This window comes from Hypanus sabinus, chromosome 9 (assembly GCF_030144855.1).
Source record: "Hypanus sabinus isolate sHypSab1 chromosome 9, sHypSab1.hap1, whole genome shotgun sequence".
NCBI classification, from domain to species: Eukaryota; Metazoa; Chordata; class Chondrichthyes; order Myliobatiformes; family Dasyatidae; genus Hypanus; species Hypanus sabinus.
Genome location: NC_082714.1, coordinates 133,421,996 through 133,447,474, shown reverse-complemented (window position 1 = coordinate 133,447,474; position 25,479 = coordinate 133,421,996). Strand labels below are relative to the sequence as shown.

Here is a 25,479-nt window from a genome sequence, read left to right as displayed (position 1 = left end):
TAATTTAAAATCATGCACAGATTCAAAGAAATTCTTCTCATTCATGAAGGTGTCTAGAACTACAGGACATGGAATTCTAGCTTTCTTAACTATATTATCTACTCAAACTGCCACATTCAAGGATCTTCAGATTTTCATGACAAAGGTGTCTTTGCTCCTCGGACTTCAAACATCAAATGACAGGAAATTGCAGAATTAAGAACACAGCCCAGACTATCAATGCAAATCAGCCTCTGCTCCATTGACTCTATCTACACCTCTGTCTTGGGAAAGCAGCCAAAATAGTCCATCTCCTCCCACTCCTTTCATTCTCTGTTCTTAGAGCATAAAACAAAACGGCACAGGAACAGCTCCTTTGGCTCACAATGGTGTGCCAAACCAATTAATTTAGTGGCTAACTACGCTAATCTGTTCATATCCTTCCATTTTCCTCATGTTCCTGCGTCTGTCTAAACATCTCTTAAAAGCCTCTGATGTTTCTGCCTCTATACCACCCAAGGCAGCACAATCCTGGCACTCACCACTCTCTGGGTAAAAGAACTTGCCCCTCCTATCTCTTTTGAAATTACCCCCTCACCTTAAATGCATGCCCTCTGACATCAGACATTTCAATCCTCGGAAAAAGACGTTGTCTGTTCTACTCTATCTATATCTCTCATCATCTTATAAACCTTTATCAGATCTCCCCTCACTATGCAATACTTCAGGTATGGCCTAACTAGAGTTTTTTAAAGCTGCAACATAACTTCCTGACTTTTGAACTCAGAGCCTCAACTGATAAAAGCAAGCACGCCGTATGCCTTCTTAAACACCGTACCAACCTGAGTAGCCACTTTCAGAGAGCTACACACTCAGACCCCGAGATCCCTCTGCTTTGCAATTGACTGACCAAGGTGCAGCACTTCACATTTCTTCCTCACACTTTGAGCAGAAGATACAAAAAGCACAGACCAATTGTTTATTTAAATAAGTCATTACATGTTATATGTGAAAGTACATGAATGGCATACATCATCATGCCATTGTGTCATGTGCGCATGCCTCACCTCAAGTAAAAATGAGGTTGAACTCACATTCCAGACTATTTTGTTTTTCTTCCAATTTATTTTATGTTTTGGAGATTTAAAGTGGCTGTTCCTTTCTAATTTATCAGCACATTTGGACGAAATCCTGACGACTCTCTTGATGTCAAATGAAACAATGATACTAAAGAAATGTATTTTGAGAGTACTAATGAGGTTAGGGCATATTAATTTATTGACTACAGTCCTGTGTTCTACGAAACAGAGAAACTTTGCTAGCGTGACATGCAGGCAGATCATGCCATATATACAGTTAGCATATTGAAATTGTAAAAATAAAACAGTGGCTCATTGTCACTGACTAAGTTCTCTGGAACACCAGTACTTTCAAAGAGGCTTCTCAACACATCAACAGTGTGGGAGGCTGTAGTGGAGGCGATTGGGAACACTTCTGGCCACTTTGTAGCTGCATCCACTCCTACCAAGAAATTTGTGTCCAACAATGCACCTGCAAAATCCACATGAATACTTTGCCAAAGCAATGCAGGCGATTCCCACGGATGGAGCGATGCCACTCTTACCATTTTCTGTATGTGTTGGCATCCCAAACAACGTATTGCAAGCTGCCCGATCTACTGATCTATCCCAGGGCACCAGGCAAAGCTTCGAGTCAACACTTCTATATTGACCACACTAGATTACCAGCATGTAGGTCCTCCAACACTTTAGCTCTCAGTTTGGATGGGGCTGTACATCAACTCTCAGACCCCACATAAGGCAACCCTCGTCAAGGGCAAGTTCGTCCCAACACTGGTAAAAATGGGAGAAGCGGGATTGCCACTACACACTCCAGTCATTGCAGGTGACCAGGCAGACTTGAGACAGTCTTTTCTTGTTTCCCCTTGGCTCATCTCTGCCTTAATAGGGAGACTTTGGATTTACATTAGGGAGAATATGTCAAGAGGAATGTCCTCTTTTAATAAAATTTTCAGGTATTTCCTTTTCTAAGGGTAAATAGAACAATCCAGCAGCATTTCCATGATTGTTCAACCTCTTGTATTCGATCTTCTAATTGTGTCTTCCAAGAAACAGAGCCAAACTCTGCATTTGTGCTGCTGCTGTTAGTGGAACGCCCATCGGTGGATTGAAAATGGACACCAGAGGTTGATGATCAGTAATGAGGGTAAACTCCCTCCCATACAAGTAATGGTTGAAACAATTTACACCTTAAACCAGATTCAAAGCCTCTCTGTCAATCTGTGCATAACTTTTGTCTGCAGTGGCAAGGGAAAGTAATGCAAAGGCTATGGAGCATTCACTTCCATTACTCATAGCATGTGACATAACTGCACCTATACCATAAGGAGAGGCATCATTGGCAAGCTTCACTGGATGAAGTGGTTCATTATCTGTGAGTGTGCTGTCTGACATCACCATTTCCTTTACCTTTCAGAGAGCCACCTCACATTGTTTTGTCCATTGCCATTTCTTCCCAATCAGTAGAAATGAATTCAAGAGGTGAAGCAAAGTAGCCAGTTTTAGAAACATAGAAAACCTACAGCACAATACAGGCCCTTCAGCCCACAAAGTTGTGCCGAACATGTCCCTGCCTTAGAACTACCTAGGCTTATCCATAGCTCTCTGTTTTTCTAAGCTCCACGTAGCCATCCAGGAGTCTCTTAAAAGACCCTATCATTTCTGACTCCACCACCATCACCGGCAGCCCATTCCACGCACTCACCACTCTCTGCGTAAAAATCTTACCCCTGATATCTCCTCTGTACCTACTTCCAAGCACTATAAAACTATGCCCTCTTATGCTAGCCATTTCAACACTGGGAAAAAGCCTCTGACTATCCACATTATCAATGACTCTCATTATCTTGTACACCTCGATCAGGTTACCTCTCATCCTCCGTTGCTCCAAGGAAAAAAGGCTGAGTTCACTCAACCTATTCTCACAATGCATGCTCCCCAATCCAGGCAACATCCTTGTAAATCTCCTCTGCACCCTTTCTATGGTTTCCACATCCTTCCTGTAGTGAGGTGACCAGAATTGAGAACTGTCCTTTCTGTAGCGAGGCGACCAGAATTGAGCACTTAATTGGCAGGAACCTGTTGTAGTAATTGGCAAATTCTAAAAAATGACTGCAACTGTGGCATGTCGTTCTGCCTTGGGGCATCTACCACAGTAAGTGATGCTTGGTTCAAAAAATTCACATTTGTTATGTCATGCTCTGACATGTCATGTCATAATCTTCTAATATTTTTAACACAGGTTTGAGATTTTGGAGATGTTCCTTGTTATCCTTACCGGTAACGATGATGTCATCCAGGTAACACTGGGTACCCATACAGTTTTACAGGACCTGGTCCTTAGATTTCTATTACAGTGGAGGTGCAGATGTTGCTCCAAAAATAAGTCTATTATAGCAATAAAGCCTTTTGTGAGTGTTTATAGTGAGAAAAACTTGTTCCATTTCCATCTATAGGTAGGCCTCAGCTAAGTCCACTTTGCTGAAATGTTTCCTCCAAAAATGTTTGCAAACATATCCCCCATCCTGGGCAGAGGGTATTGATCTAATTTCAGTTCTGAGTTGATGGTGACCTTAAAATCACCACAGACCCCGACAGACCCATTCTTCTTGGCTACTGGGACCACTTAGACTTGGAAAGAATTCCTTTAGCCTCCATGCGATCTAGCTCACTGGCTACTTTATGTTTTAAGGAACCAGACAGGCTTTTTAAAACTTTGGTGAGACATTTTCATTTAACACTATTTTACCCTTAATATGTTCGAGTTTTCCAATGCCACCCTTGAATACTGCTGTGGGCTTGTTGGTTGTTGTATTGCACTGTTATGAATGTTATTCCCACAGGAATAATCTTCTACCTGGTATGAGTTCTTAATTAGATATCTGCAGTATCTTTGTGGAATGAGTGAAACAGCTGAGCCAGTGTCCAATACCATTTTAATTCTGCTCACTTCCAGTGTAAGCCATATCGTTTGTCTATTGTTAATTTTCACATCGTAAATCTCAAAGCTATACTGTCCCACGTCACTCTTTCATCCACAGCATGCTGATTAGTGCTCTTTTTGAAAATGCAACTTGACTTTTTAACTTTTTTCTCTTCCTGGGCAGTCCGTTTATTTTTGTCTGCCTGAAGTGCTCTTTATATGTATTCTACTTTGTAGCATTTTCTGCAAATTTCACTCTTAATACTGCACTGGTTTGGTGCATGTGAACCCCTGCTACAACAATAACACAATTTGTTTGGCCAGGCCAGTCCTGTTAAAACACTAAAATTTTGGTCATGCTCACTTTCATTCATGACTACAACTCAATTACATCTCAGCCTGCTGTTTCTAGTGATACAGCAATTACACTGCTCCTTTAAATACAAGTTGTGCTTCAGGTAGGAGCCCTTTCTGAATGCTTTCTTGTAAGATTCCACAAACTAATCCATCTCTCGGTGCATCATTAAGCCCATTACTAAAGTGACAATAGTCAGACAATAGCTTCAATTCAGCCACATAAGCTGACATGGACTCCCCTTTCTTTGGATTCTGCTTATGAAACATAAAGCATTCTTCAATCAACAGGGGCTTTGGTTCAAAATGTCCCTGCATTACTTTCACAACATCTGCAATGGTCATTTCAGCTGATTTGATTGGAGCAGTCAAACTTCTAAGCAACCTGTATGCCTTTAAACACAATGCATTCAGCAAAAATGGCACTAGCTTCTGATTGAATATTTCAGAAGCTTGAAAATACTGTTCAATTCACTCAGTATACTGTATATATTCCAGATATTTCTTTTGCAATCAAATGCACCTATCTTTCTGATGTAGCCAGCAACTTCTGCTTATTGTAAAGTTTCTGATTATTATCACCCAGTATTCATTGCTAATGAACCTGCGAATTTAGTCCGTATTCTGGCTTTTCTTTAATTCGATATATCTATCCCCTACAGAGAAGTATGTGCTGTGCTTATATTTTTAACTCAAACATCTCACTGCACTTCAACAGGTAGATAATCGACTCTTGTTCATTTAAAACCTCTTAGTTGCCACTATTACGTCTTGTAACTCCAAAACATAAAACTAATTGGAAGAAAAACGTGGGTGTCTAGAATATGAGTCTAACTTATTTTTTACTCTAAGGTAGGCATGCACGAATGATGTGGTCGCTTGATGATGTGTGGCATTCATGTAGCTTTACATATAACTCCTAATAAATTATTGAAACAACCAAGAATGCTTAAACAAACAAAAATGCTGAATCAAACAATGTATTTACAATATTGAGGTCTTGCCAGAGATGTTCGATTGGATTAAGGGTTAGGACTCTGACTGGGCCACTCAAGTACAGGCTCAAGGGCCTGTTCTCATTGGAATTCAGAAGAATGCATGGTGATCTTATTTAAACCTACAAATGTTGAAAGGACTGGATAGGGTGGATATGGAGAGGATGTTTTCTAAGGTGGGGATATCCAGAACTTGAGGATACAGCCTCAAAATTGAGGGGTGACCTTTTAAAACAGAGATAAAGAGGAATTTTTTTAGACAGAGGGTAGTGAATTTGTGGAATGTTCTACCACAGACTGAGATGATGGCCAAGTCCATGGGTATATTTAAGGTGGAAATTGATCGGTTCCTGATCAGTCAGGGCATCAAAGGATATGGCAAGAAGGTAGATGTATGAGGTTAAATGGGATGCGGCATCAGCCACGATGGAATGATAGAGCAGACTCGATGGGCTGATGGCCTAATTCTGCTCCAATGTCTTGTGATCTTAATATTACTCAAATGTTACTGAAATATTAAACACACAACTTTAATTCTACCTCCTCATTATCATACTTCCCATTATTGAAATGCAGTAATTTTCATTTAGTTACAATAGGTAAGATAATTTGCACATTGTATGTATAGTATCTTCAGGAGAATGTGAGATCACAGAAGAGGTATGCCAGATGGAGCCAATTATACCCACATGGCATATTTACAAACACATTTTGTAGGTCAGTATTAACAGTGGTGGTTGCCAACAACTGAGAAATTTGATGTGCCATAATTTTATGCCCCAAATAATTGACTTTACCCTCTAAACTCATATTCCACCTCTGCATCTGAAATAATAATATGTTTTTCTATACTGGTACTGCTAATGTGAAATCATGTCATTAAAAAAAGCCTCTGCAGAAGCATTTAATGTAATGTGAATGCTAACAATGAAAAGCTAGAATCAACAAAGAAACAAGACCTTGACAACTGAGTTTGCAACAACATCAAGCTCTAGTTATACAATCAAAGGTCAAAGCTCAAAATAAATTTATTATCAAAGTACATATATGTCATGATATATGAGATTCAATTTCTTGTGGGCATTCACAGCCAATACATTAGAATCAATGAAAAACTGCATGTATCAATGACAAACAACTCGAGTGCAAAAGATAACAAATTGCGCGAATACAAAGGAAGTGTAAAAATATTAATAAATAAGTATTGAGAATGTTGAGGTGTAAAAGTCTTTGAAAGTGAGTCCATAGGTATGGAATCAGGACAGTGTTGTGGTGAGTAAAATTATCCACTCTGGTTCAAGAGCCTGATGATTGAGGGATAATAACTGTTCCAGAACCTGATTAAGGCTACTACACCTCCTTTCTGATGGCAACAGCGAGAAGAGAGCATGACATGGAAGGTGGATGTCTTAGATGGTGGATGCTGCTTTCTTGCAATTGTACTCCTTGTACATATACTCAGGGCTTTACTTCTGATGTACTGGGCTGTATCCACTACTTCTTGTAGGCTTTTCCATTCAGGAGCATTGGTATTTCCACTCCAGGCATTGATGCAACCAGTCAATATACTCTCCACCATGCCTCCATAGAAGCTTGTTACAGTTTTAGATAATATGCTGAATCTTCTCAAACTTCTAAGAAAGTAGTAGAGCTGCCAGGTCTTCTCCGTTTCTCTGTAGTGGCCAGGACAGCTCCTCTGAAATGATAACACTGAGGAATTTAAATTTGCTGACCCTCTCCACCCCTGATCTCCTGATGAGAACTGGCTTATGGACCTCTGTTTTCCTCCTTCTGTAATCAATAATCACCTCTTTGGTTTTGCTGATATTGAGTGAGAGGTTGTTGTTGGGTCACTGTTCTGCCAGATTTTCAATCTCCCTGCTATATACTAATTCATCAGCACCTGAAATTCGACCAAAAACAAGTGTCATCAGCAAACTTATGACTTTGGAGCTGTATTTAGCCACACAGTCACAAGTATATTCTTCTTCTTCAGCTGTCCATCGATTTCGATGTTGACTGTGCTGAGAGTTTAGTCTCTGCAGGCACGTTTATGGGCCACAAGACCAGCACTGGATCAGCACTGTCTCCCACATTGGTTGCATTTGTGATTTGACCGGTCTAGCACCGAATGTCTGCATTCATGACCTGCTTCGTATTTCTTCTGCCTTTTCTCCTCGATAGCTGCGATTGACTTCTTGACAATACAGTGCCAACTTCTTCTGTCCAAAGCATCTTTCTCGCAGGTGTTGACATTCATGTCCGTGTTCTTCATCTGGAGCTTCAGCACATCTTTGTAGCGCAGCTTCTGACCACCGTGCTTCCTCATTCCTTCATGTAACTCGCCACAGAAAACAGCTCTGGGTAAACAATCATCGCTCATTCTTGTGACATGACCAGTCCAACACAGCTGAGAAGCAATGATGAGCGATTCTGCGCTGACTGTCCCAGCACATTTGAGCACCTCTACATCTGGGACAATTTCTTGCCACTTGATGCATAATATATGGCGTAAATGCCTGAGTTGTGTCTTGGTCAATTTCTTGATGTGCTTCCGATACAATGTCATCATTTCAGTTGAATAAAGCAGAGATGGTAAAAAATCCTACAAAATCTGACCTTGGCGCCTCACCATGGCATAGGAGTGACACTGGCCGAACATCAGCGAAGTAAGGCAGAGATTTGTTCTCTGGCAGGTCTAACCTAGCTGTGAAGGCAATGTTCCATCAGTATACTACACAAGTATATAGCGAGTAGAGCAAAGGGCTAAGTGTGTTGGCACATGGTCAAGTGGTTAAGGCATTCATCTAGTTATCTGAAGGTCGCTAGTTCGAGCCTTGGCTGAGGCTGTGTGTGTGTCCTTGAGCAGGGCACTTAACCACACATTGCTCTGCGACGACACCGGTGCCAAGCTGCATGGGTCCTAATGCCCTTCCCTTGGACAACATTGGTGGCGTGGAGAAGGGAGACTTGCAGCTTGGGCAACTGCCGGTCTTCCATAAAAAAAAACCTTGCCCAGGCTTGTGCAAGGTGCAAATCCATGGTCTATCAAGACTAACAGAGGCCTACACAGCCTTGTGGTGCACTTGTGCCGATGGTGATTGTGGAGGAGATGTTGCCAATCTGAACTGACTAGTGTCTGCAAGTGAAGAAATAGAGGATCCAGCTGCACCAGGAGGTATTGGGGCATAGGTCTTGGAGCTTATTAATTTGATTTGAGCAGATGATAGCTTTATTTAATGAAGAGCATCCTGATGTAAGCATTTTCCATAATTGAATGAAATGGCGTCTGCTGTTGACCTGTTGTGACCACAGGCAGACTGAAGCAGATCCATGTCACTCCTCAGGAAGGAGTTGACATGTTTCTTCACCTGCCTCTGACAACACTTCGTCACAATGGATGTAAGTGCTACTGGATGATAGTCATTGAAGCAGCTTACCACATTCTCCTTGGGTGCTGGTATAATTGAAGCAGGTGGATACCTCACACTGCCAAAATGAGATTAAAGGTATCAGTATATACTCCAGCCTGTTGATTCGCACTGGCGTGACCAGGTACACTGCCTAAGCCAAATGCTTTCTGTGGGTTTACCCTCCTGAAGCATGTTCTCACGTTGGCCTCAGATACAAAATGGTAACAGGCCACTCAGCCCACTGAGTCCATCCCAACTATCAAACACGCATCTACACTAACGCTTGGGTATTTTTTTATTCTCCCCACATTCCCATCAACATATCCCAGATACTGACATTAGGGACAATTTACGGTGCTTGATAAACCTACACATCTTTGGGATGTGGGAGGAATCTGGAACTCTCAGATATAACCTACATACTGATAGGGAGAAGATGGTAACTCCAAATGGAAAACGGTGGAGGTCAGCATTGAACTTGTGTCACTGAAGCTATGAACCAGTAGCTCTACTAGTTGTGCTATTGAGCTTCCCAGACTAAAAACGACATTGGTATGACACACTCTAACTTATCTTAATTGCTGGTGATGCTCATCTATTTTCAATTTATTTGATGGTACTGCCTTTGATAGGAAAGGCTTTACCCAACTGGTATTAATTTTATCTTCCAAAGTAGGCTTTTTTGTTCGGATTCTCAATAACTTTGGCTTACCTGTGGTCACAGGTAAGCAGATTCTGTTGCTAAATTACGCCACTATTTAGAGTCATAGAGCTGTACAACACAGAAAAAGGGTCTTCATCCAACTTTACCACACTGGTCAGATGCCTAACTCTGATAGTCCCATTTGCCAGCAATAGTTCCTTATTCCTCTACTCCTTTCCTGTCCAAGTACCTGTATGTAAACACGAGAAAATCTTTCGATGCTGGAGATCCAAAGTAACACACACAAAATACTGGAGGAACTCAGCAAGCCAGGCAGCAATTGCGGAAAAGAGTATACAGTTGACGACTCAACCCAAAACATCAACTGTTCACTCTTCTCCATAGATTCTGCCAGGCCTGCTGAGTTCCTCCAGCATTTTGTGTGTGTTGCCAAGTACCTGTACAAATGATTTTTAAATGTTGTTCAGTGTTATGTTCTATGCAATATTGTACACAAAATTCAACTATTCAGGGGAAGGGCTGTCACAGGGAGGTACAGCAGCATGCAGCACCTGCCAATAACGCCTACTCAAACCATGCAGTTCTTCTCCAGAGCTATCCAAGCAGAAGGACTGTTTCAACATGCCGATACTTTTGTGCAGTTTTAGTTGTAGGCATGCATGTGTTTTGTATCAGCATGCGATCAAAGACAACTCTGACTGTTGACTAGTGCAGGAAAAATGAATTAAGGCATTGTGATATTTTTAGCCTATGTGCTGCATTAACTATGATAACATATACCTGCTGATGGAAGGAATAGAATTCCCCTTATTTCAGTATAAGATAGAGTTAATAAAAAGCTCTCATAAGATACCCTGCCTTCAGTCTGTGACACTGCATAACTTGCAAACCCATGTTCCCTCTCTACAAAATACAATATAATATGCACTCTTTTACATTATAACAGGCAGTAAAATATCCCACAGCATCAGACATACAATGAACTGATTATTGAGAACATGAAGCACTTCTCAAATCATAGCAACAGCCAAGGGGGAATAAAAGCCATCAAATAACTGGTGGTTAGTTGATTATTAAGGTCTTGCCTAAACAGAACTACTGGGATTATCCAACCAGTCTCTAATTCTGTCTCAGACCTCTGTTTTAGCAACTCTTGGGCCTCTGACTTTGCACTTGGACAAGTCTGAGGTTTAGATCACTCGTTCATTCTCAGAACCCAAACTTGCCTGTTTCTGTAACAGGTTCCCAAGCCAAACCAATCCCATCACTGGAGTGGTGCAATAAACTACCATACACCAAGGGATATGTATTGGAGATGAAACCGGAATTACCACAGTAAAACATTTCACAGACATGATTTAATGAGATGATCTAAACATTTCAAATTTTGAAATGTACAATATGCTGAAATTTGGACACACCAAGTGCTGCTTCATGCAGCTAAACACATTTAACATTCTGGGGTTGAAAGAGAATTAGCTGGAACGTTTAATTACAAAGCAGTGGTTTTGATACCAAGTTCGCATTGAGCTCAAACTGATATTATAGTCTGCACACTCTGCATACTTCTGAGCATTCACTGCAGATGCTAACTTCCTCACCAATGTTATTTCATGCAAAATTGTGCCACTGCACCATAGATTCCAATTTACATAACTGAGGCCATTGGTGATATTTAAAATGAGGAAAATGACTCTACATATGCTTTGTTGCTGTAATGTACTATGAAATGAGAAACACTAAAAAGTGGTGAAATTAATGTAGCAATACACCCCAATCATCTGAACTAAACATGTTTTGAGATTTTCTTCAACAAAATGTTTTATTCTCTTTATTACCTTAATTAGAATTGTGAGATTGTTTGAATCCCAGTTAAGTTCATTGTGAAATCTCTTCTGGCAATAGAGACACAGCCAGCTTGTATCTGAACAATTACGGTTGAACAGCCTTGGCCTGCATCACAGGCCAACCAGAATGGTCTGTATCAATGGGTGATAAATCTATTGCATGAAATGTGTTGACCAGATTAAAATCAATAGAATGGAGCTGGTATTGAGAGCCAGCAAGCGGTCAAGTGAGACCCAAACTGCAGTAACTTGGGATATCAAATTATTGACAGGGAAAAACTCAAGCAAATCATGGTGTCAAAGATAATCCTGAAGGTTGGTGTTGTTTACATGTATGTAGACTTGAGACAGAAAAGTTGTGACATTAACTGGTGGAATTTCTTTTGAAAGGAAGGAATTGAGATAATTTATGTTCAAAGGGACAAACTTGTTGATATATCAGCAGAGAAGGAATGTCATAGAAAGGTAGAAAGGGAAGTACTAAAAAAAATTGTAATCTTGTAGAGTGAGAATAAGCAAAATGAGAGTGGAGAATAAATGTAGCAATCTCACATTTCTGGAATGATTAACATCCCTTCTATGTAAAATGTTATCCTGAAATGTGCAAAAGGAACTAAGAAGGATATCAGTCCTACTGCACAAAGTCTGATTATTTTACATTTGAAAATGATGAATTCAGAAGTTACTTTCCAAGGGAAAGGGTTGCAGTATTTTCCACTTATTCTGCATTGACACAAGCAATGACAAAATTTGAGAGAAAGAGTCTAAAAATAGAAAACACAATAAAAATTTTAAATTGCAGAGAAGTTTGTATAATAAATTTTCCAAGCTCCTCACCTGCTGATGGAACCTTATGGTTGTTGTCCTTGGTTCAAATTTGCTATTCAATGAATAAAAGAAAGAATAATGACTTGCTGCAAACTACATTGTTCCACAGCACCACGAGCTTACATTCTTTCTATCTGAGGCTCAATTTCAATCTACCAATGCTGCTGAATCAGCTTCACTTCTCACAGTAGTGGAACCTACAACAAATATGTCATTCAAACAAAGCCTGTGCTCAAAGTGAATTGCCTCACTAGTGGTAAAAATTTAGTTCAACAAATTAACCAAACTGGGGATGCCACTTAAGCGTTGCAGTTGGCACAATGCTATTACAACTTCAGGCCTTTGAGTTTGAGTTCAGTCCTGGAGTCCTCTGTAAGAAGTTTGCAGATCCTCTTCACGGAAGGCATGGGTTTCCCCGGATGCTCCGATTTCCTCCCACAGTTCAAAGACATTCCAGTCAGTAGGTTAATTGGTTCATTGGCTTCCGGTTTAAGATAACGCTAATGAGGGCAAGTGACAATTACTGGTGGTTTTCAAAGCAAGAAACACAACCTTGGCGTACGGAGTGGAAAAAAGTCAGAACGTAAGTGAGGCTGTTTCGGTTCCTGACCACCGAAACCGGGAGCAAGGTTGATGGATCTAAGTGTCAGACTGATTTGGAAAGGTTGGTCTAAACTGAAACAGGGCCTGGCCTAGGGCTTATCGATGTGACAGGGCCCTGATCTCAGTGTGAGGAACGACCCGATGTTTGGATGATTTAAACACCAGGCCAGACAGACAGACATACTTCATTGATCCCGAGGGAAATTGGGTTTTGTTACAGTCGTATGAAACAAGAATAGTGTAGAAATATAGCAATATAAAACCATAAATAATTAAATAATAGTAAGTAAATTATGCCAAGTGGATTGAGAAGGCAGGGTGTTGGGGCCAGCGGTGAGTGTCGGGCCAGTTCTGCTCGCTGCATCATGTCATTTACTCTGCCCTTCACTGCAGAGGCCTGCTCCAGACTCCGTGACGTTTTACTCTGCTATGTGCGGAACTGAGGCAGAAACTGTAGACTAGCTCTGCTGCTCCAGGCTTCGCGTCTGAGGACTCACATTTGTCCTAAATGCCATTTGCTTACTTTCATTGCTTGCATGTTTTTTTCTCTCTGCACATTGGGTGTTTGTCTTTTTTAATGGGTTCTCTGGAATTTCTTGTTTTGTAGCTGCTTGTAAGGAGACAAATCTCAAGGCTGCGCAATGTATACATACTTCTGTTAATAAAATGTACTTTGAAGCTTGAACTTTGGTCTCTGTAAATAGCTCCTTGATTAGGCTAGGGTTAAATTGGGGATTGCTGGCAGCGTAGCTCATAGCAACCAGAAGGATCTGTTTCATACTTTATGTCTTAATACTAAATAAATAAATAATAAACAGGAATTTCAAACTAAAAAATGCAGTTATATCGCAATATTACAAAAATGCAGTCAGGCTTTGTATTAATTTATTTCAGTGTTGTAAATAAAATAATTCAAGTGAAATCACATTTAAGTGGTTCATAATGTCAAAGTTAAAGAATCCTCTTTCCACTTTGGAACTTTACTTATGTGTCCATTCCTATTTGATACTCACACTAACAATAACTGTGTATAAAGTCAGCTACTACTCAATCCAAAATTCTTATCTCCTGTTTGATGTTATGGTTAATAGATTGAAGGTGACCAGACCTTAAGAGTTTCCCAAACATTAATCATTTTAATCTCTCTACAACTAATGTTTTGATAGAGTCAAGTTACACCTGACACCCACACTATTGCTAATCTTCAGTCAGATTCTGGGAAGTGATGGTAATGATACATCTATTGATTTATTTCATAGTTAGCTATGGAAAAACAGACTTGGAACAAGAAGAAAATTATGAAGAAATAAATCCTGGTCCAGGAATTTTTTTAGTCAAGCTGTGGAGTCTTGTTTAACAGGACAACACCAGAATTTGATAACAATTTGACAACCAGTAATATTCTTCTGCTGTAGAGTAAGTGAGATGAATTATAGACTGAAAATAAGATATGCGTAGTAATAGCTCAAAGTGGTGTAAGTGAAATCTTAATGATTGTCAAGGAGTACAATGTGATAAAATATGTCAGTTGTTTTCCTTGACTCATGAAATGGTACCAAGATAAAGAAATACTATAGCTTTAAAGAGCTAATGGAGAGATTGTAAAATATATTTATGAAGGGAATGTGACATCACTGAACTCTCAGTCACAAAAAGATAAACTGAAGCATCATCTATAAATTCTTTATAAATGGAAAAACTAAGAAGCATATAAAAGCAAAGTATGAAACAATGTGAAAAGAAAAAGAGCTCAGGATTAGATAAAACAGCTTGAAGGAAAGTATTACTAACCATGTTCCAGTTGTGCAAAGTTATATGATTATATGAATTTTCTTCCCTTCTGAGAAAAGGAGAGAACTTATTATAGAGCAACAATTTTTTTGTGTAAAATACTGTGCATCTTTTTAAACAATGGAAATGATGAGTTTATTTCAACAGGATTTTATGCATTTAAGGTTTGGTTTAGAAATATTCAAACATGCTTTAAGGATTTTGGTTTTGAATGGATTCTAATATTATCAGGAAATAAAATATTATTCAAATTACTTCTTATGATTTCAATTAGAATTTATTGATTGGTGAAGTCGTTAACCACGTATCAATTTGGATTAAGGTCAGTCCTGTTTGTACCAGTGTCAAGTCAACATGGTGACGAGACATTCAAAAAAATAACTGTATTTCTCTCATGAAAGACTTATCAAAGACCTCATGAACAGTGTTCATGAGAAGCATGAATGCTCTAGTAGTTCTGCTGTGGCAGGTTTTACAGGCAGCTAATCCAAGCAAAGAAAAAAAAATCAATTCTTTCGTGGAGCACTTGTACCTACAGGCTTATTGTATAAACAACAAAGCTCTTTGCAAGCAATAACTAAGCCATAGCAAAGGCTCTGATTCTTCTGGAGCAGTGCACTAATAGCATCATCCATTATTTACAATTGCTTCTCTGTGTTTAGATCTTAATTGTTTTATGAACAAAGATATTGGAAACATAGTTACAAAGAGAACTGGGAGGGAAGTGGGGTACTTGGAAATGTGATACACAAGGGGGTAACAAATGTATCTCTTAATTAATGAAATGGACTAAAAACAGGGTGAATTAGTGAATCAACTGTATTGAGTAAATAGAGAAATAAGGAGGGACAAAGAGAGAGAGTGTGTGTGTGTGTGTGTGTGTGTGTGTGTGTGAGACAGAGATGAGAATACACAAGCACAGAAACATAAACTTAAAAAAATGTTGCTTTAGGTACTTTTTTAAACATCCTACAGATACTTATAAACTAAAGTTACAATGTCTATACATGTTCTCTTTCTGGGTTACAGAGCAATCATTAACACTTTACTGCTTGAAAGACATTTTTTGTTACTCATCACTGGACTTAAATATTCTTTTGTCTAATGAGGTTGAGATTAACGCCTCTTTATGAGACAACTTCAAGAAGATCATGAGAAAATTTATAATGGAGTAGGCAAATCAGCAGCAAATTCTGGTGATCCCTGATTCATGCTATCCTCGCCACATTCACCAACTGATTTGAATATGAATAATGCCATGCAATATTTGGATTCTCTTGCTTAAGTGAAGTCTGGGTCATTAAGTAATTGGTTGCTTGCTCTTCTTTCTATAGGCAAGGAAATGCAAAATTCATAAAGTGCCATTCACTACTATAAATAAACTAGGGTGTGTGTTCAGCAACACACACAAGATGCTGGAAGAATTCAGCAGGTCAGACAGCATCTATGAAAGTGATTAAACTGTTGATGTTTTGGGGCCGAGACCCTTCTTCATGAATATACTCATTGGCCTCTTTATAGGTACACCTGTACGCCTGCTTGATAATGCAAATATCTAATCAGCCAATCACGTAGCAGCAAGTCAATGCATAAAAGCACGCAGACATGGTGAAAGGGTTCAGTTGATATTCAGACCAAACATCAGAATGGGGAAGAAATGTGATCTCAGTGGCTTTGATTGTGGAATGATTGCAGGTGAGAGATAAGCTGGTTTGAGGATCTCAAGCTGCTGATCTCATGGGATTTTCACATATAGCGGTCTCTAGAGATTACAGAGGCTGGTGAGAAAAAGAAAAATACATCCACTGAGCAGCAGATCTGTGGGTGAAGCTGCTTTGTTAAGGGAGAGATCAGAGGACAATGGCCAAACTGGTTCAACCTGACAGGAAGGCAATAGTAACTGAGATAACTACACATTACCACAGTGGTGTGCAGAAGAGCATCTCTGAATGCACAACTGCTGCCGCCAAGTAGAAGGTACAAACATCTCAGGACTCGGCCCACCAGGTTCAGGAACAGTTACTAACCATCAACGCTCAGGCTCTTGAACAAAACGGGATAAATACACTCAGTGTACTTCTGGTGTGCTCACAGCCGACAGTCACAGTTTAAGGACTCTTTACCATGTTATTTCATACTCATTATTTATTGCTCTTTACTTATATTTGCATTTGCACAGTTTGTTTATAGTTACTGTTCTATAGATCTGCTAAGTATGGCGGCAGAAGAAGAATCTCAGGGTTGTATGTAGTGAGATGTAAGAACTCTGATAATGAATTGAATTTTGAACTTTAAACATCATGTCAAACCTTGAAGTGGATGCACCACTGCAGCAGAAGGCCACACCATGTTTCAACCCTGTGGCTCCCTTATTAGCCAATCTCCTGTACCTAATAAAGTGGCCAATGAGTGTTTATCCTAATAATACAACCATGTTTTTGTGCCAAACTTATATCCATAGAAATAAAAATCTAAAAAACAAGGAAGCATATAATATGAATTCCAGAGCCCTTCAGCTACATTTTATGCATAGAGACCCATTAATTTTATTCCAAATCAGATGGGCTGAGAGCTGTGGCTGTCTCAGATTCCAATACATATTGTTATAATCAGATAGCTTGCCATGTATTGCAGCAACGTGACTGAGTTTTACTATGAAAGGTTCCAAAAGCCCTATTTAAGATGTTGATTCATCTTCCGCTGAAATCATTGCACCACTGCTTGGACTCACACATGTGGAGAAGGCATTGAGTAAGTGTCCTGTTTCCACTCGTACTTTATTGAACTACAGAGTTCTTCCAGTCTAATTGATAGTTGAAAAAAAACAATTACATCTAGTCCATGTAATTTGACTGGCACAAGGGAGACTGTGTAGATAATGAATCTCACTTCAGCAGCTCCAAGAAATAGAATAAATACAGTGATCAGGTAAAAACAAAATCAAAACAATTTAATGTAGTCAGTGGTGCTGAATAAATCAATTATTATAATGACTTGAGTTTGACACTGACTAAATGGCACACATTACACAGCTTCATCTGTACCAAAAGTATCATTTATACATTTTTAAAACAAGTAATTAAACAAGCACCTGATTGACATTGATACACTACCACGATGTTAGTTAGTATATTGTTTTTCTCTCTCTCTGACATCAGTCCTCATCCATTACACCAGATTTGTTAATACTATTGTCATACAGTAAGCTTTATCTAATTTAACCTGTTGATTTGCTTGCCATGTTCAACAGGAAGTTCTCTTGGCTTTGAGCAGACAATGGGCTGATACTTCATTCCAGTTTCTTGGTATCAGCAACCTACTAACAAGGTTGGGCATGTTACTTCCTGAGCCATCGTGGATACAGAGAAGAAACATATGTCAGAAGTGCTGTTCTTTAGTTTCAGCATTGTTTCAGTCATAGCAATCTCATTTCTGCGTTGGGAAGATGACACTTAAAATACAGTTCTGGAGACTTGCGTATCAAAATCCAAGGTGAAGGAGCACCAAACTGTTAGAGCTGCTAATTCTAGTTCGATATTTTTAACCAAGGTCTTGTCTGTTCTCTCAGATAAGATTTAAACACTGCAATGGCAGGGTTTCATAGAAGACCAGGAGAGTTTTCTCCAATATCTTGGCTAATATTTAGCCCTCGAGGAATAACAAAAGAGTGATGTTCTGTTTTGTTATCACATTGTAGTTTCTGAGCAGATGTGATGCACAAATTGTTGGCTCTATTTTCAATTATTGCAATGGTGACTGCACTTCTCAAATTATTTCATTCAGTGTAAAAAGATGAAGAATGTCAAAGATGCCATGTATAAATTCAGCTTTTCTGTTTCTCACGGAGACCTTTGAAATTTAAACCTGGTGCCGATTCATTCTCAAGAAACTCTAAAAACATGACATAATTCAATGTACATCCCAATATCCTGATTAGTGCATTCCTCAATCAACATCTAAAACTGATCATTCATTCATCATTTTTAATTGTGCCACCTTTCTATGCATAAATTAGCTTCTGTATTTCCCACATTATAATGACTACTTTTCAAAGATACTAACTTGATACCATGGGACACTCACTGGTTTTAGAAAGGCAGAGGATGTGCAAGTACTATAAATTGACCAGAGTGATTGATAGACAGTTAATTTGGCAGTTATTGATTTATAATCTGTACTAACTACCTCATTGTTTTTAAGACCATAAGACCATAAGGTATAGGAGCAGAATTAGGCCATTTGGCCCACCAAGACTGCTCCACCATCTCATCATGCTGATCCATTTTTCCTCTCAGCCCCAGTCTCCTCCCTTCTCCCCGTATCCCTTCATGCCCTTCAACCTGCCTTAAATATATATAAAGACTTGGCCTCCACAGCTGCCCGTGTCACCAAATTCCACAGATTCTCCAATCTCTGGTCCTCCTCATTTCCATTCTAAAAGGATGGCCCTCTATTCTGAGACAGTAACCTCTTCTGAGACAGTTTCCTAGACTCCCATCATAGGAAACATCCTCTCCACATCCACTCTATTAGGATCTATCAACATTTGATAGGTTTCAAATAGGTCACCCCTCTATACATCAGCATTTCTGAAAATGTATTTCCTGCATACTTAAATATAATGCACTCTAAGTTTGAAATAATTTTCTAGGTTTCCTATAAACAATCCGCTTAAGTGATTTTATTCAATTCAGCAAAACCTGATATTTCATTATGAACGCTACTGATCTACAAAACTGGCTTCCTAACATTCCATATGTTAACATTCAAATCATTTCTAACTGTTGGATTCCCAGTAGAAGTTCATCTTTATTACAAAGTATGAGCTGAATATTTGTAAAGAAAAGAAAATCTAGCTCACTGATTGATCAGAAGTTGGTGGGCAACACATGAGCCAATCTTATGACAGTTACTAATATCAACTATTCTGTAGAGTGTCAATTAATCAGCACAGACCTCAGAGTACAGAAACAGTTCAAGTATATTTCGATGCAAAATGTATCTTAATTTTTCTCACAAAAATATTCTGTCAGCTCAGTAACTCAGAATTGTGGCATTCTTTGATAGATGGATAGTTCCGATCACTTTATGAATAAAACTACCACGAATTTAGATGTCATGATCGTGCATTTTGTATTTCTAAGTATATTGCTGACTGTTCCCAATTTAAGTGTAATATTTATGGTAAAAGGTCAGAATCTTATCAATGTTAGGAACAAGCATAAAAGGTGATAATTTTCAGAATCAAGAGAACATCTGCAGGTGCTGGAATTCCAAAGTTCTTCTCACAAGAGCATTCTGAAAATTAGAAGCAACACACACAAAATGCTGAAGGAACTCAGCAGGTCAGGCAGCATCTATGGAAAAGAGTAAACAGTTGACCTTTCGGGCTGAGACCCTGCATCAAGACTGGGTGAAGGATCTCGGCCCAAAACAAGGACTGTACTTCTTCCATAGATGCTGCCTGGCCTGCTGAGTTCCTCCAGCATTTTGTGTGTGTTGCTAATTTTCAGAATGCTCTTGTGAGAAGAGCAAACTTGTGTCTAATATACTTTCACAAGGTGGCACATAGAACAGGGAAATCATAATAAGCAGTTAAAATCCAATAGCATGTGAATTGGGTGGTTAAAAGCAATGCTACTTCAATCTCATCAGTCTCCCAGTGGGCAGATTTAAAATTGCCACCATTGAACAAAATTATATATTTCAATGTGTATGCCATGATGAAATTGGAATCTCAATGCATATAATCATTTCTCTTGCACTTAAAAGATATTGACCATTTCATTTACAAGGTTAAGCTCTGAGTTGCAAATTTTTAATACAATCCTATATGCACCTTATTACACTAAGTATAAAGTTCTCAGGTCTAACAAATAAGGTAACAACTCACCAGAAGCATTATATGCTCAATTGCTTCAATTAGTACTTCTGCATAGCATTTTGACATTTTGGTTAAAAGGATAATTAAAATCTACCTGGATTCATTTTGTGATATCGCTGATTAGTAACTAATGATGGAGGGACATCCGGGAATTGGGAAGTTGAAATAATATGTTTCAATATATTTAGGGCACAACAGTATACTTACTTAGTTTGTTTAGATTAAATATTCAAATTTAACTACCTTAATTTATATCAGAAACCTTGAGCAAATTTTGCCACAAGTTTGCCTGAAAAATTTCAAAGATTCTTCAGACAGACTTTGGTGGTGTTATTGTACCAAAGAGCAAATTTCTTACCAGGATATGGTTATGCTAGCTAAGCCAGATATCTTTTTCATCATTTCCGGCTGCCTTACATTTTCCAAGTCAAGTCAAGTCAAGTCAAGTCACTTTTACTGTCATTTCGACCATAGCTGCTGGTACAATACACAGTAAAAATGAGACAACGTTTTTTCAGGACCATGGTGTTACATGACACAGTACAAAAACTAGACTGAACTACATAAAAAAACAACACAGAAAAAAAAACTACACTAGACTACAGACCTACCCAGGACTGCGTAACGTGCACAAAATAGTGCAGGTATTACAATAAATAATAAACAGGACAATAGGGCAAGGTATCAGTCCAGGCTCTGGGTATTGAGGAGTCTGATAGCTTGGGGGAAGAAACTGTTACATAGTCTGGTTGTGAGAACCCGAATGCTTCAGTGCCTTTTCCCAGATGGCAGGAGGGAGAAGAGTTTGTATGAGGGGTGTGTGGGGTCCTTCATAATGCTGTTTGCTTTGCGGATGCAGCGTGTAGTGTAAATGTCCGTAATGGCAGGAAGCGAGACCCTGATGATCTTCTCAGCTGACCTCACTATCCGCTGCAGGGTCTTGCGATCCGAGATGGTGCAATTTCCAAACCAGGCAGTGATGCAGCTGCTCACTGTACTTTTCAAGGATACTACTGAACAGTTTGGAATAGGTAGATAAGTTTCACATTGAGATTATTGTTATATTTCATGGTAGCATTCCTGTATACAAGTCAGTACCTAACACAAATTAACCGCACTGCGCTATTGAAGAAATACCACATTGCTAGAGGAGCTGCTTTTTGGATAATCCACTGTGCCAGAACTTCTCAGCAGTAAGATGTATATACATCAAACACTGGCTGTTTGCATACTTGTGAGGTTGTCCACGAATTACTGGGAGCACTGGTAAATATAACGTGTTCCTCCAGGGCAGGGGGTCCCAACCCTTTTAGTGCCATGGACCATATCTATTAAGCTAGGGGTCCATGGACCCCAGGTTGGGAACTCCTGCTCTTGGGCATTCTCCAGAAAATTCTGTTTGCCCAGAGGTGTGTTTAGGATCTTTGGCTGAAGCTAGGATTAGATTTGAGAACACTAAGGGTCTGGAACGAGGGTAGATTTTGACAGGCAATAACATAAGTAGAATAAAATATGCATGGACAGCATATTAGTGTTGATGCCAATGGCCTTAACAGTATTTCTTTTGATCTGTGACAAGTCTATGCCCCTATCCTTTGTGAATAACAAAGACTTAGTGTAATTACTTTTGTGAGTTTAATGCTGTTAATTTGCTAATAAGTATTGTACAAAAGCCTAAATAGATTCTTGTGTGTGGTAGCAAGCCTTTGTGTGACATAATACCATTATGTGGAGAGGATATGGAGTTCCTGCCCTGGCTCAATGCAAGTCTTAAAGTTTACTGAATTCAGTATACTGAGTATTACTGAATACTCCTGCCAATCAGTAATATATAAAACATCTAAAAGCTGTATTGTCAATCAAACAATTTAAATCTTAAGAGAGAAGATCTAATTTTTAAGCAAAGCCAATGCATCAAAAAAGCACAAAACCTACCAGTTCACAAACCGATAGCTTATAAATTCCTATCTAATATTACATCTTTGCAATTGCTCGGAGAACAAAAACCTCATTGTAATTTTCTCAGAACCAAAGGACATGGCATTTTCACTATTGCTGCAACATGAATACTGTTGATTAAAATCGAAGAATGAGTGCAGGCTTTTGACAAGTTCTATGTTCTCAAAGAAATCCTGCAATCATGTAAATTCAGTACAATGTAATTCTGTGCATCTGGCAAACAGTAACAAGGGTTCACGACAGAAAAGTACATGGAGACTCACTGAAATAGACTAATTCTTATATCTCAATAGCCCATTTATTTTCAGCTGCAGAAAAAGAAATCTACAAAAATGAATGACTTTGGGATAACGGGAAAAGATTAATTTAAAATTAGCCTCTAGAACACTAGAAAGTGAAATAACTACTTACAAATGGAACAGAGAGATTATCAATGACCAATTTAGTCATCAAGACAAAGCAATACAAGATATCATGCAATTCTTGTGAGTTACTGGACTTTAAGTATCACACCAACTATACTGCTGGTAGAGTTTTTGTGGGTTGGAAATGTGTTTTATACCTCTGTCTTAATTACTGTCCATCAGAATTTAAAGTGGACTTCAATATTGCAGTCCTTCAAATCTGAATGAACTTTGGCTGTTTTATGACAACTACAAAACTGTTCCAAGTGCAGAGATTTATCACTGACAGTCTCTCATTCTATAAAGCCAATCAAACCCAAGTATAGCCCAGTTTAAAGAAAAAAATCTGAAAAAATGCACAAATACCTTTTATCTTCAGAATCTGGCAAAGGAACATAGACTGCATTTGAATCAATGTGGCATTTGTTCAGAATTAAGACCAAAAATTTAAGGAAAAAGATGTGACCGAAACAGCTTTTGAAGGCTGCGATATTTCAGATTAGTTCAAAACTCTGCAGGTTAAGTAGTCAGATTAACTGAATTATAAGAAACAAAAGGGGGATAAATCAAAAGAAATGCCAAATGCAGCAATTTATAAAAAAAGTTAGGAAATAAAGAGAAAAAGCAATACTGTATAGACCAGGACAGCAAAGAAGGAATAGAGAACATACTTAAAAAAAGACAGGGTTAAAATGACCAAACATCACAAATGTGTAAATAAAAGATTGAATAAGACGCAGAAAGAGGCTATGAAAGAACTCGATAAAGAACTTGATGGAGAAAGACTGAAGAGTATGGGAAAGAGATGATTTAAATGACAGCGAGAAAAAAGGCAGTAGTATTTTAAAGCAGTCTCCAGTATTTTATCAACATTATTTGTTATTTTAGATTTCAAACAAAGTTGAGAAAGGAAATCTTTATTGCATCTGTGCCAGAGAAGAAACAGTATAAATGATAAATATCATTCCAAGTACCTGAAACTGTTCAGTTCCTGGCTGCTGTAAGAGTTTTATGTTGCTGCTTCCAGATGTCTGTTGACCTCCCCCATCATTCCATGCAGGGTTATCGGTATCATCTTGCAAGCCACAGTTTAAATCATCATTTGACACACTTTGATCCAGGGCATTTCGACAAAAGCTGAAATGGGAAGCTGCTGGAAATTGAAGAGAAGGGGAATGGATGAATTAATGAGGAGGAGCTTTCCCTTCATCAGAAAGAACAATTGTATCACAATCAACAACTAATTAATTTAACAGTTTAAACTCTACTGTTGAAATTAAGCAACACCTGCTTTGCAGCATCTTGCCCATGCAGCCAATGGAGACACAACTTGCCCTGGAGCTCCTGTGCTAGATTCCAAGAACAATACCTAATGATTTCTTAGTTAACATATGTGAATGTCAACAGATAACAAAATTCAATTTGACTTTACTGTCAAATAGCCTGCTGACAGTCATTATTTTGTTTCACATTTTAAAAGTCGGTTACTTGGTTAATGTACTACAGAGGAAGAGGCATACAGAAATCATACCATTTTCAGCAAAGAATAAACTGCAATGCAATTAGTATATATGCAGATATAGTTTTGAAAATTACAACAGCAGAAATTGAAGGAAAAGCCAAGTAAGGTTGTTGGAGTTATGGAAAATTGAATTTCTGCACCAATATTACACTTTCAAAATACTTCCAGAAAGTAATAACGCCAAGAATTTAAACTACATTGATGAGAAAACCTGCAGATACTGGAAATCCAAGCAACACACACAAAATGCTGGAGGAACTCAGCAGGCCAGGCAGCATCAATGAAAAAAAGTACAGTCGGCGTTTCAGGACAAAACCCTTCAGCAGGACTCAGCAGTCTGGACAACATCTATGGAAAAGAGTAAACAGTTGACTGGAGTCCTGATGAAGGGTCTTGGCCCAAAACATTGACTGCTTACTCTTTTCCATAGATACTGCCTGGCCTGCAAGTTCCTCCAGCATTTTGTGTGTGTTGTTATTTAAATTACATTACTTAGAATAAAGAACAGTATCACACAGGAAGAGGCCTTTTGGCCCATGCTGTCTGTGCTGACCCTGAAGAAGTTAAATAAAGTCCATCTGCTTTCACATATCGTAAACATTAGAGATTTTATTTACTAATTTACTTTTTAGAGATACAATCAGGAACAGGCCCTTCCGGCCCAAAGAGCTGCACTGTTCAGCAGCTCACCTAATCACAGGGCCATTTATAGTGACCAGTTTACCTACTAACCTCTACGTCTTTGGAATGTGGTAAGAAAATGGAGCACCTGGAGGAAACCCACACGCTCAAGGGAAGGACGTACAAACCTCTTACTAAGGATGCTGGAATTGTACTCTGAACTCCAGAATGCCCTAAGCTGTAATGGTGCCACAATAACCACTACATTACTGTGGCACAAATCATAAACACAACGACTTTTGCAAATGATGGAAACCTGCACCAGCATGTACAAAATGCTGGAGGAACTCAGCAGGTCAGGCAGCATTTATGGAGAGGAATAAACAGTCAATGTTTCGGGCTGAGACCCTTCATCAGGACTGGAAACAAAGGGGGCAAAAGCCAAAATAAAAAGGAGGGAAGAGGAGAAGGGGTACATATTGGCAGGTGAGGGGGTAGGTGGGTGGGTGGGGGGAATGGGTGATGAAGTGAGAAACTAGAAGATGACAGGTGGAAGGGGTAAAGGGTTGAAGAAGATGGAATTTAATAGAAACGGTTAATGGGCTATGGAAGA

General features: G+C 39.0%; 1 protein-coding gene across 3 annotated transcripts in view; it reads right to left on the bottom strand.

The window, feature by feature from the left end:
• Positions 1–25,479, bottom strand: part of LOC132399823 (sterile alpha motif domain-containing protein 10-like) — a 112,841-nt gene that overhangs the window by 74,580 nt on the left and 12,782 nt on the right. For 2 of the 3 annotated variants that reach the window (XM_059980623.1, XM_059980621.1), the window contains exon 2: positions 23,698–23,876. In XM_059980623.1, coding sequence (XP_059836606.1) covers positions 23,698–23,876 — 179 coding nt within the window. The remainder of the gene's footprint in view (positions 1–23,697; positions 23,877–25,479) is intronic. The other variant, XM_059980622.1, reaches the window with a different exon arrangement.